This window comes from Anabrus simplex, chromosome 5 (genome assembly GCF_040414725.1).
Source record: "Anabrus simplex isolate iqAnaSimp1 chromosome 5, ASM4041472v1, whole genome shotgun sequence".
In the NCBI taxonomy this organism is placed as follows: Eukaryota; Metazoa; Arthropoda; class Insecta; order Orthoptera; family Tettigoniidae; genus Anabrus; species Anabrus simplex.
In genome coordinates this window covers 445,819,031-445,832,061 of record NC_090269.1, presented here as the reverse complement: position 1 = coordinate 445,832,061, position 13,031 = coordinate 445,819,031, and the positions used below count along the sequence as shown (strand labels likewise).

The following is a 13,031-nucleotide window of genomic DNA, read 5'->3' as shown; positions in this document are numbered from 1 at the left end:
TAAAACTACTCCAAACTTTGATACTACCAATACTTGACTACTGCGACTTTGTCCTCATTGATGCTACATGTGAACAAACTATGAAACTTCAATGAGCATTGAAGTCTGGTCTTCGATTTGTTTTTAACTTGAGTTACGATGCACACATAACCCCTAGCTACACATTTCTTTCCTGGCTGAAACCCGAGAGGCGACAGAAATTCCATGTACTTACGTTGATATATCGATCTCAGAAGGAAAATCTACCCAAAAAAAAACTCTTCAAAATTCCATTTATTATCCTCATTCCATAATTGTAACACTAGATCTGGCACTTCCCTCGCTATTCCCGTCAACCACTGTTCAATGTATAACAGATCCTTCGTTGTGGCTGGGTCACAACTTTGGAATTTACTCCCAGCTGCTGTCAGGAACTCAAAATCAATATCGAAATTTAAGACTGCATGTGGAGATTACCTGTTGAATACCGCTGATTGTTTCGTGTGTATGATGACGTATGATAGATTGTGTGATTATTATTATTATTATTATTATTATTATTATTATTCTTATTATTATTATTATTATAGTGCAATGTACATAATATTTAGCTACTTACTCATGTACATAGATCACTTTTACGGCCATACTTATATTTCCATTTACTTTATTACTTACTGTGTTCTCTTTATGCATTGCTTATTTCTTCCAGTTTGTATCTTACTTTTCCATTATGACTGTCTCTTTCTCATTATCTATACGCTCAGAATTTTATTCTATTTTATTTGTTGAACTCTGCTTTCTTTCTTCATTATATGTTGTCCAAATCTGTAATTTTTAGCTTATCTTTGATTTTATGATAGAATAGTACATTTCTTTTATATATGTATTATCTGTAGATTAATTATGTGGTTAAGTGTAAGAGAGGGCCACGAGCCCAACTTCGCCACTGCTAAAGTCAATAAATAAATAATAAATAAATTTCTACCCACAGGGCTTTGGCAATTGTCTCCACGTAACAAACTCAAGTTGGGTGACATTCTGGCTTGACTGCTATTAGAACTCCCCCTGCACAGCTGTGGGACCGAGCCCTATGGAACAATATCAGCACGTCATGAAACAGTTCTGAGTCATAAATTTTGTTGGACAACCAGCTCTCACTGACAAATACAATGGTCAGGTCAAGGCTTTCACGCGATGCGTGGATATTTTGTAACCGTCCAGGTGGCATAATACTGCGCACATTGACGGTGAAAAGTGACAGATGTTTATTTACATATAGAATTATTCACTGAGTCACTGTTAACTGTAAAGAATGAGCCTGATAATGGCCAGCATAACCATCAAGGAACCGTTCTTTATTTTTCTGACATCGGACTTTGAATGGATTGTGCAGGTTCTATGGCCATTTAGCGAGCAGCTACTACAGCGCACGAATAATCGGCTCCTCCTACAGCTATTTCCGCAAATTGTGCACTATTGAGAACCTGGATGAGTTTGATATCCTCACTTAGGTCAAGCACCAACCATAATAGTGGCAGATCAGCTAACGGCAGTCTGAAAACACTGTTCACATCGCTCCGCTGTGGCCGACGTATGGATGCCAGCTCCAGGCTTTCAGCACTGCATTATGACAAACAGTGGAGAGTACATTTTTCATTCACCAATAATTTTTCCAAGAGAATTGTTATCTGAAGTGATTATAGCACTTTTGGAGTATTGCACTGCAAATCATTACCACCCAAAAATATCATAAAACTCTGCCAAGGACCTTCAGGGCTCTGATGCCATGGGTTATGTTTCAAAGTTTACGAACCTGGGATATCAGAATGCAGAGAGCAAAGCAGGCCTTAATGTCATCCTCATTAGTGTCAAACCACTTGATATCATGTATATTTTCTTTTCTTATCTGGTTCCAATAATTGTCCTGCAGCTAAATATTTGTTTCCCATGCAATGCGGAAAAGCAATGGGTCAATAAACTCCAAAATCACAGGGATTTCTGATACAAAATTATCTAAATATTTGCCTCTCAGTTCTCCCGACACCCCTAGAGAGCCTGTCAAGTGATGAATATCATTACTACTAACCCACAACCCAGTCACTATGTTTTGCTTTCGCACATGGAACTTTCAATACAATTTCACAGTAACTTTTACCTGATGAATTGTCACCTTCGCTTAAAATCTCCTTACCATTATCATGATAACTGCCATAACTGTCCTCCAAATCATTTTCAATAACTCAGCAATAGCATTGCTGTCACTGGCCTTTACTACAATTGGAACCGTGGCTAGGAGACTGACTAACACCTAATGAAAAGTTTGTGCTTTCAGAGGCTAGAATTGGGCGATGTGTTATGGTAAAAGTTCTCAGAAGGAGAGCCGAAAATAAGCCACATTCCTATTCTACTTATAGAAGATCGCAAAAGGGGGATCACAGAAAGGAGACCCTTGCAGGGGAGATCAAAGTATAACCTACTAAGTATGCCATGGCGCGTGAAAGTCTCATCATTTGAGCTGATGGCCTAGCCAATATTCGCATGAACTTCAAGTCATATAAGTCCAGTAGGTTGTTAATACTGGACAGAATTTCCAAACATAAAAAACATGATCCCACAGTACTACAGCCATAATGGGCCTACCTTGGCCTACCAAGCGATCACTACTCAGCCTCAAGGCCTGCACATTATGAGGTGATTTATGGTCAATGCAATGAATCTACTCAGCTTATATTCTTGGATTTATCGACCTGGGCAGCCATCTCACCATCAGATACCTCCACAATTTTCATGAGGTAAGCTTAGTGGCATATGAACCAGTTCTTGGATTAACGTAAAAATACACGACCAGACCAGAAATTGAAACCAGAGCCTCTGGGTGATAAGCAGGCATGCAGGACATCTGGCTGGCTGCTTTTCTATCTCACTCTAAGGTCCACTAGATAGCAAAGTACACCAAACATCTCGAGGGTCAACGGCTGAGTTGTCATGAATTTGGTTGGGTACACTTGCTGACATTGTACAACACAAAGTATCACACTTTTAACATTATGACTACCTGGGCCATGGGATCCCGAGGTCGACTTGCACACAGAGGGAGTTAGTGTTACGGGTGTAAGATATAAAATGTACTTACTTCTCCTCTTCTTTGAAACATTGTACAAGTTGATCAACTGTAGGTTCTTCTATGGTTAGTTCATCCTTTACGTCTGCTGAAGCCTATAAGAAGTACGGAAAGTAAATTGAAAGTATAATAAAGGGATAACAAGAATAAAAATGTAAAAGGTGTCCCATATTCCTACAGTAGGTAATATTGGTCAATGGTAGAATAACCCCATAATTAAATATCCAAAACCAATACCTGTTGAGATGAGGGCCATCTTATCTCCGCCGAGTATGTGTAGCATTCGGTTATGTAGACCGTCTTCCCATTGAAGATCACTGTTCATTTCTGATGGTTGCGTTTGCAGTGCACTGAGTGTGTTACTGGTACACTTCAGGTTGTGTTGCTAGTGCAGTAATGTATCAGAGCAAAACTGGAGATTCTGTAGAGAGTTAATGATTTAAATGGTGAAAATGAGTCTTACTATTTCTTGAAGGAAATGGCAGACATGGTATTCCAATATGCGTTAGCTACAGGCCCGTGTCATGTACAGTGAACAACATCCACAATTCCACATTCCTTCTGCAGGCTATCCTGCTGACTTGCAGACATAGGATCATTCGCAGCAAGGAGAACAGATCCAGTAGGAGTCACACAGTCCACTGCTGGAGACGGAGATGCTTGTGTTGTCCCTTATAAAACGTAATTCTTCAACAACAATTTTGTGAAGAACTGACAATACTGAGGATAACCACACACTCCTTATCCAACATGTGCAAGCTATTTGGCCACCAGACAACTGCACTCATGCTCATAAATTAAGGATAATTGCATATTGTGGTGCCATACAACGTGGCACTATACAAAACTGGCGCTAATAGCGTAGGTACATAGTGAACACAAACAAAACATATCCGTAAGTCCACGGTATTGGTGATAAGTTGAGAAAACCGTCCCAAAACACATGTGCTACAAAACGCCACTGTTTCCTGCGCATGTACCCCAACATCAATATGGGATATGATCACCATGCACACGTACCCAGGCACAAAGGTTTGGCATACTCTGGATCAGGTGTTCGAGCAGCTGCTGGGATATAGCCTCTCATTCTTGCACCGGTGCCTGTCAGAGCTCCTGAAGTGTCCTAGGGGTTTGAAGACGTGCAGTGATACATCGACCGAGAGCATCCCAGACGTGCTCGATGGGGCTTAGGTCTGGAGAACAGGCAGGCCACTCTATTCGCTGGATATCTTCTGTTTCACGGTACTCCTACATGATGGCATCACGGTGGTGCCGTGCGTTATCATCCGTCAAGAGTAAGGTGGGACCTACTGCACCCCTGAAAAGATGGACAGACTGGTGCAAAATGACGTCCCGATACACCTGACCTATTACATTTCCTCTGTCAAAGACATGCAGGGGTGTATGTACACCGATCATAATCCCACCCCACACCATCAAACCACTACCTCCATACACGTCACTTTCAAGGACATTACGGGGTTGGTGTCTGCTTCCTGGTTCACTCCAGATGAGAACCCGGCGAGAATCACTGTTCAGAGTAAATATGGACTCGTCTGTGAACATAACCTGAGACCACTGTTCCAATGACCATGTACTGTGTTCTTGACACCAGGCTTTACGGGCTCTCCTGTGAACAGGGATCAGTGGAATGCACCTTGCAGGTCTCCAGGCGAATAAACCATGTCTGTTCAGTCGTCTGTGAACAGTGTGTCTGGAGACAACTGTTCCAGTGGCTGTGGCATGGTCCCGAGCAAGGCTACCTGCAGTGGTGTTGTACACTGCAGACGTCCCGTACTGTAGTGCCTGGACACATTTCTTGTCTGCTGGAATCGTTGCCATAATCTTGAGATCACACCTTGTGGAACATTGAGGGCCCGTGCTACGACCTGCTGTGTTTGACCAGCCTCCAGTCGCCCTATTATTCTACCCCTCATAACGTCATCAATATGTGTTCGTTGAGCCATTTTCATCACACAGTCACCATTAGCACGTCTGAAAACATCTGCACGCTTATTACAAGATAATAGAATCATTCCGTATTGACGGTTTTCACTTTACAAAGGTGAAAAATGAGAGTATCCTCCTATTCAATACATCATATATTCCATCATTGGACGGAGTAAACAAATTAAAACATGTTTTGGCTCGATTGAGCCATCTTCAGTGAAAAATGAGGGGGGTTGAATTAATTTACATAACATAAGTTAAAAAATGCCAAAAAACATAATGAAGGAGCAAATTAAAAAACAAACAAAAGAGAGCCTAGACGGAAACAAAATTAGCACAAGTATACAATATTTACATCAATATGCAGGGCAAAAAACAACTCACTGCGACAAAATTCAGTGAAACAGGTGTTCATTTAAAATAAGAATTGAAACTAAAAACTGTGTTAACCTAACTGAGTTGTTTTTGGCTCTGCATATTAATGTAAATATTGTATGTTTGTGCTATTTTGTTTCCATCTAGGCTCTCTTTTGTTTTTTCATTTGCTCCTTCATTATGTTTTTTTTGCATTTTTTTACTTATATTATGTAAATTATTTCAACACCCCTCATTTTTCATTGAAGATGGCTCAAACGAGCCATAACATGTTTGAATTTGTTTACTCCGTCTAATGATGGAATATATGATGTATTGAATAGGAGGATACTCTCATTTTTCACCTTTGTACAGATCTGCACACTTACTCTCTGCACCGTACTCTGACATGCACCAACATACCTCTGCATATTTGGACTGCTGCCAGCGCCACCGTGCAACGACTGCAGGTCAAATGCACCACATGGTCATACCCTGAGGTGATTTAAAACCGTAATCCGCCCACCATAGCGTTGTTTCACCATGTATCAGCATTATCCTTAATTTCTAAGCATGAGTGTATGTCGACATTACAGTTCTACCACTGGTTCCTAGCTAGGACACTGAAGATGCACTGTTCCCAGACAGCATTTTATTTACTGAAGTTGCAGGATTCACAAAAGATGGCACATTAATTTACCAGAACACATCCATGCAGGCAGATGTAAATTCTTGAGCAATCATGGAGATATAGCATTAGGTTTGCTTCAGTGTCAACTGTCGGCAGTTATCGTGGGTGATAGACCCGTAAGACAACACATTTTACCACAAACTTTAACATTAACAGGTACCGAGTATCACCAATTTCCATACCTACAATGAATTGGCAGCTCTATTGGGGAACTTCACCATTGCAGAAAGATAACAGATGTATTTCATGCACGATAGGCTAATAATTCAAGTTCTGTACCTTATGCAACAGCATCTAAACCAAACATTTCATGGGTGAATGATTAGTTGAGTAGATGCCAGTAGCAGAGTCTCCCCATTCACCTGCCCTGAATCCTTTCAATTTCTGCCAATGGGAACACTACATACATGGGTGTAAGCCCAACCTATCCATAACATACGTGTTACAGGGGCCTTAACAATTCACACAACCAAATCTGAGTGCAGGTATGACCCCAAGAGTTCATGCTTCACTGACAAGAGTGTCTGAAGCATGTGTAAGGATGGATGGTAACCACATGGAGCACCTCCTTAGTGTCTATATCTACGTAATACACAGATGGGCATCAGATGAGAGATTGGCCCATATCTCAACAGCTGACCAAATAAATTTTATTCTTCCACAATAAATTCAGTATTTTACCATCAATGTTAAACTTAAAAAATGGAAATGAACCTACAAGCATTGTATCATGTCGTAACTGTTAGCGCTATTAGCTGCCCTACATGTGTCCAGCAATGGAAGGAGAAAACAATGAAACACTTGTAGAAGTGCTAGTTGGAGAGTTTGTTTACTATTCTGAATCACCTAGAATAACCCCGAATGTTCACTAATTAAAAGAGTAGGATATTAAGGAGTTCAGTTCCAATATATATTAACACAGAATTGTTAAACATGAATTAAATTCTAGTCACTATAAATTAATCTGGAAGGATACTTACAAATGACGTACTTGCTTTTTCATCAAACAAGACCGGTTCTTCCTTGATCTCAACTTTCTGGTCCATTTCACACAGCACCTGAAGTATTTATTACTTCCACTAATTTTCTACTGAAACAAGGAACAGAAAATATATCATCACCATCATCATCATCGTTTGGGCTACAAGTTCATGGACTAACCAAGCACGGAAGCAAGCCTGTAGCTTTCCATGACTGTCAATTACTTTATCACAGCCACACAACCTCTATTCTTGAATGGAATCCAAATCACACAGGTTCATAGCTTTTACTTCAAACAATAACACATGCAATGGCTGAGAATAAATCATAGGCACATTTGTGAGAAACTGCTGACAATGCTAATATATTACCAGTGCCCCTCCAACTCTAGAGACTGTTTTGATACAGATGTTCATGTCACCATATCCTGTGCTAACCTTCTTAATTTCTTCATAAGCATTTGCACATGCACTGTAATGTATACCAATGCCTTACTTAATCCCCACCCCATACACTTTTCTGAAGTCAACTGTGAGAATCCTGGGTTACTCAGCATGCATCCTACCAATAACATTTTTCATTCTTTATGTCGCATTTGCCATTTGCCTGGTGTGAAAATGGGAACCACAGAAAGCATATCCAGCGCTGCCAGCAGCGGGGTTCAAACCCACCGTCTCCCAAATGCAAGCTAATAGCTGTGTGCTCCCAACTTGCTTGTTACCAACCTCTCTTTCAGGATTTTTGCTAATCATTCTCCTCTTACCAACATTATTTACTTTCTATTTATTTGCAACCTGAACTTTCAACATCACGTTCAACATAACAGCACATTTCAGAAGTTTCCTTCATGTTATTTCTCTATAAGCTCTTATCCATCATCATTCCCATACAGGCAATGCCGTACTTTAATGTATTCTAAATATCTTTAGGAGTATCTACACTGACTGACAGAGCAAATGCAACACCAAGAAGGAGTGGTCAGAACTTTATGCCAATTGCAGGGTAGACTGACGTCACTGAGGTATGCTCATGATGTGAAATGCGCCGCTGTGCTGCGCACGTAGCGAACGATAAATGGGACACGGCGTTGGCGAATGACCCACTTCGTACCGTGATTTCTCAGCCAACAGTCATTGTAGAACGTGTTGTCGTGTGCCACAGGACACGTGTATAGCTAAGAATGCCAGGCCGCCGTCAACAGAGGCATTTCCAGCAGACAGACGACATTACGAGGGGTATGGTGATCGGGCTGAGAAGGGCAGGTTGGTCGCTTCGTCAAATCGCAGCCGATACCCATAGGGATGTGTCCACGGTGCAGCGCCTGTGGCGAAGATGGTTGGCGCAGGGACATGTGGCACGTGCGAGGGGTCCAGGCGCAGCCCGAGTGACGTCAGCACGCGAGGATCGGCGCATCCGCCGCCAAGCGGTGGAAGCCCCACACGCCACGTCAACCGCCATTCTTCAGCATGTGCAAGACACCCTGGCTGTTCCAATATCGACCAGAACAATTTCCCGTCGATTGGTTGAAGGAGGCCTGCACTCCCAGCGTCCGCTCAGAAGACTACCATTGACTCCACAGCATAGACGTGCACGCCTGGCATGGTGCCGGGCTAGAGCGACTTGGATGAGGGAATGGCGGAACGTCGTGTTCTCCGATGAGTCACGCTTCTGTTCTGTCAGTGATAGTCACCGCAGACGAGTGTGGCGTCGGCGTAGAGAAAGGTCAAATCCGGCAGTAACTGTGGAGCGCCCTACCGCTAGACAACGCGGCATCATGGTTTGGGGCGCTATTGCATATGATTCCACGTCACCTCTAGTGCGTATTCAAGGCACGTTAAATGCCCACCGCTACGTGCAGCATGTGCTGCGGCCGGTGGCACTCCCGTACCTTCAGGGGCTGCCCAATGCTCTGTTTCAGCAGGTTAATGCCCGCCCACACACTGCTCGCATCTCCCAACAGGCTCTACGAGGTGTACAGATGCTTCGGTGGCCAGCGTACTCTCCGGATCTCTCACCAATCGAACACGTGTGGGATCTCATTGGACGCCGTTTGCAAACTCTGCCCCAGCCTCGTACGGACGACCAACTGAGGCAAATGGTTGACAGAGAATGGAGAACCATTCCTCAGGACACCATCCGCACTCTTATTGACTCTGTACCTCGAAGTGTTTTTGCGTGCATCGCCGCTCGCTGTGGTCCTACATCATACTGAGTCGATGCCGTGCGCATTGTGTAACCTGCATATCGGTTTGAAATAAACATCAATTATTCGTCCGTGCCGTCTCTATTTTTTCCCCAACTTTCATCCCTTTCGAACCACTCCTCCTTGGTGTTGCATTGTCACTGTCAGTCAGTGTATATTTGAGATGAACAAAGGTTTTCTATTATTACGTTTATAATTTATCAAAGAATGTGATATTAAGAACTTTTTCTTCAGTGAGTATCAGCTCTAGGTGTTCCTTACGAACAGTGTCCTAAGACAGTTGGTGTATTTATTTGATCACAAGGAACCTCTTGATATCACACCCTAGAGATCTCACCCTCAACATGGAAAAAGGAAGCAACAAAGAGATCCATGAAAAATGTATACCAGAGAAACTAAGGAACAGTCACTGGACTTACATATAACTAGTCTCTAATCCCATCAGCATACCATATTATGGAGCAATACTGTTTTGTACGTAAATCACTCACTTGATTAAAAAAAACAACAGTTATTACACTTATGACACTTATATAACACATTATAACACATAATACTGAATATTGATGGGCAGATGCCCTTGATAACAGTCAGTCACATGTTCCCGTCTCCTCTCGCACGAGGCACCCAAGCATAACAGTCTCTCATCCCCTTATATCCACACCACTTCCAGCTGGGTGCTGAAGGGTGCTGCTATCTGTCCTAGGAAGTGGTAGCGAGCAACTAGGTGGTCTAGCCATAGCTAGGCCGGAACATGCTCCTCACCATTGAATCACCATGATTCAACCAAAATAAATTGCCTGATATGCCCTCATGAGAGTTCAGTTCAATTTTCAAGTCTCACACAGGCACTGACATATAGAGTTCATGTTCAGTAACCAAAATGAGTTGATCGTTCAACAAAATATATACATAAACATAAGTAAAACAGAAACACAAGCAACAAAATATTTACACACTGTTAATAGAAGGTACTAAGTAGGTTGACTGTGTCCTCATCCATTATTATGCAGTATGAATTAAGCACACTATAAGTTCCAGTTCAAATCACACACAACACCATAATTACACTCTGAAATAAACAAAGAAACAAATATTTACAAGAAACACATTATGTTTAGCCACACGATCCTGTTTAGTTCTCAATAGGTAATGGAATTAACTTGTTAACTGGTCGTTCTGAAGGTAGCCACTCGTGCAAGTCCATTCTTCCTAGGGTGAACAGTCTCCACCACAGCCAACTTCCAACAGAGAGGAAGAACAACTGTTCCAGTAGATACGTTCTCCTTGAGACAGGTCCATTTCTTCCTCTCCTGCAGTGAGTTCAGGTTATCGGCAGACCACCTCTTCCACAACTGCTGCTGCATTGACTGGACACGCTGCCATAGAGACAATCTGTTCATGGGCAGGTCAGTAATGTCAGGCTCAGGAATGCTTGTAAGGGGGGGGGGCACCAATTACGAAGTGAGCAGGTGACAAATAATTAAGGTCACTGGGGTCATTGGATAAGGCAGATAGGGGGCGAGAATTAAGACAGGCTTCTATCTGTGCAGTAAGTGTACATAGCTCCTCAAATGTCAGTAGCGCATTACCCGCAACTCTTCTCAAGTGGTACTTCATGGACTTGACAGCTGCTTCCCATAGTCCGCCAAAGTGTGGAGAGCTGGGAGGTATAAAGTGCCACGTGATGCCTTCCATCGCTAATGACTTCCTTATCTCTTCACAAAAGCTGGTTGAAAGGAATAGTTTTTGCAGATCCTGCATCCTTCTGTTGGCACCAATGAAGTTAGTCCCGTTATCACTATAGATAATGGAGCATTTCCCACGTCGAGCTATGAATATCCTTAAGGCTGGCATAAAGGCTTCAGTAGAGAGGTCACTCACCACCTCCAGGTGAAGAGCCTTGGTAGCCAGACAGATGAACAATGCAATGTAGCTCTTCGTTGTCTGTTTGCTTCTTACATTTCCCCTCTTGACGAAGAAAGGACCAGCATAATCCGTTCCTACATTAAGAAATTGGCGACTGTTGCACTCTGGTTACAGGGAGCTGTCCCATCAGCTGTTCAGCTGTTGACGCCTTGAATCTAAAACAGGTCAGGCACTTGTGGATGACTCTACGAACAACTGCCCTAGCTGTGGGAATCCAGAATCTTTCTCTTAATGATACAATTACTAACTGAGCACCTGCATGTAAAAGCCTAATGTGCTCTGCCATCACAACAAGGTTTGTGAGAGCATGCTGGGGAGGAAGGATAAGTTGGTACTTAGTGTCATAAGGTAGTTTTGAATTTACTAGTCTTCCTCCTACCCTTAGCATTCCCTTATCATCTAAGAAATGATGTAAATCTGCAATTTTACTCTTCCTTGCAGCATTTATAGTTGAGACTGGCTATCTCTTGAGCATAACACACTTGTTGTGGAATTTTGATACAGGAGTGCAAGGCTATCTGCAGCTCTTGTGCACTTAATATCCCCAACCTCTTGTCTTGAGGATTTACAATACTGTGAATAAATCGCCAACAATATGCAGTAACTCGAGTCAGTCGGGACAGTGACGAGTACTTCAGCATTAGTTCATCCCAATTTGTACCCACCAACATGACTACAGGAAGTGTGCTTCGTGACTCAAGTAGTTCCTCTTCTGAATGGGCCGATATTGTGTCTGGCCATGATTCAGTGGGCTCAGTTAACCAGGATGGTCCGTGCCACCACAGGTTCATACCTCGTAGTTGTCCTGGAGCAACACCTCTGGATATTAAATCTGCTGGATTGCAACTGGTAGGAACATGTCTCCATTCTGCCTTGTGAGAGTATTCTTGAATTGAAGAGACTCGGTTGGCCACAAATGTTTTCCAGCAAGTGCCAGGAGATGCGATCCAGGCTAAGACAATGGTGGAGTCCGTCCACAGGTACAACTTGCTGACTGGCAGATACAAAGCTGGAAGGGTCTTGTGGAGTAGTTGGGCAAGTAGTAGCGCTCCACACAGTTCAAGTCTTGGTAGTGTCAGTTTCTTCACCGGTGCTACTCTGGATTTAGAACATAATAACCTGACACAGGTCTGTCCTCCTTTGTCGACAGACCGTACATAAAGACAAGCCCCATAAGCTTGTTCTGAAGCATCAGAAAAACCATGAATTAGTATATCAACAGGGGGTCCCTTACATGTGACTAACCGCTCAATACAAAATTCTCTTACTGCCTGTGGCTTAAAGTGAAGTTCTTCCCATTCTCTGACTAGTTGAGATGGTAGTCTGTCATCCCAGTTCAGACTGACTAGCCAAAGTTTCTGCATAAAAATCTTGTAAGAAATTACCAAAGGACTGACCAACCCACGTGGATCAAATATTGATGCAATAACAGATAATACCTTTCGTTTAGTTACATGAGTATCAGTATGATAGGGACTGTCTGAATATAGATTGTCACAAATGAGAAAATGATCAGTAACTGGATGCCATAATAGGCCTAAAGATTTCACGCTAGTGCCTTCACCAAGACTTGAAGGCAGCTGGGTTTCCCTGTCCTCTTCTGGAACTGCTTCTAGTAATGCTGTGTGGTTTGAACACCATTTCCTGAGGTGAAATCCTCCACTCTCTAGTAAATTAATAATTTCAGACTGCAACTGAAGAGCATCCTGGATATCGTCACAGCTGCTTAATAAATCGTCAACATAAAAATTATTCTTGTTATTGTGAAATTGTTGTTATGGATCATAACTTTAAAACTGTCCACGAATGAGAGCCAGTTT

The 13,031-nt window shown here is 42.5% G+C and overlaps 1 protein-coding gene across 1 annotated transcript in view; it reads right to left on the bottom strand.

Annotated features, from left to right (window-relative positions):
- LOC137501036 (zinc finger protein 236-like) overlaps positions 1 to 13,031 on the bottom strand; it is a 64,339-nt gene that overhangs the window by 32,597 nt on the left and 18,711 nt on the right. The window contains exons 3-4 of the mRNA XM_068227895.1: positions 7,079 to 7,188; positions 3,116 to 3,198 (exon numbers count right to left, since the gene is read on the bottom strand). Coding sequence (XP_068083996.1) covers positions 3,116 to 3,198; positions 7,079 to 7,144 — 149 coding nt within the window. The 5' untranslated portion in view covers positions 7,145 to 7,188. The remainder of the gene's footprint in view (positions 1 to 3,115; positions 3,199 to 7,078; positions 7,189 to 13,031) is intronic.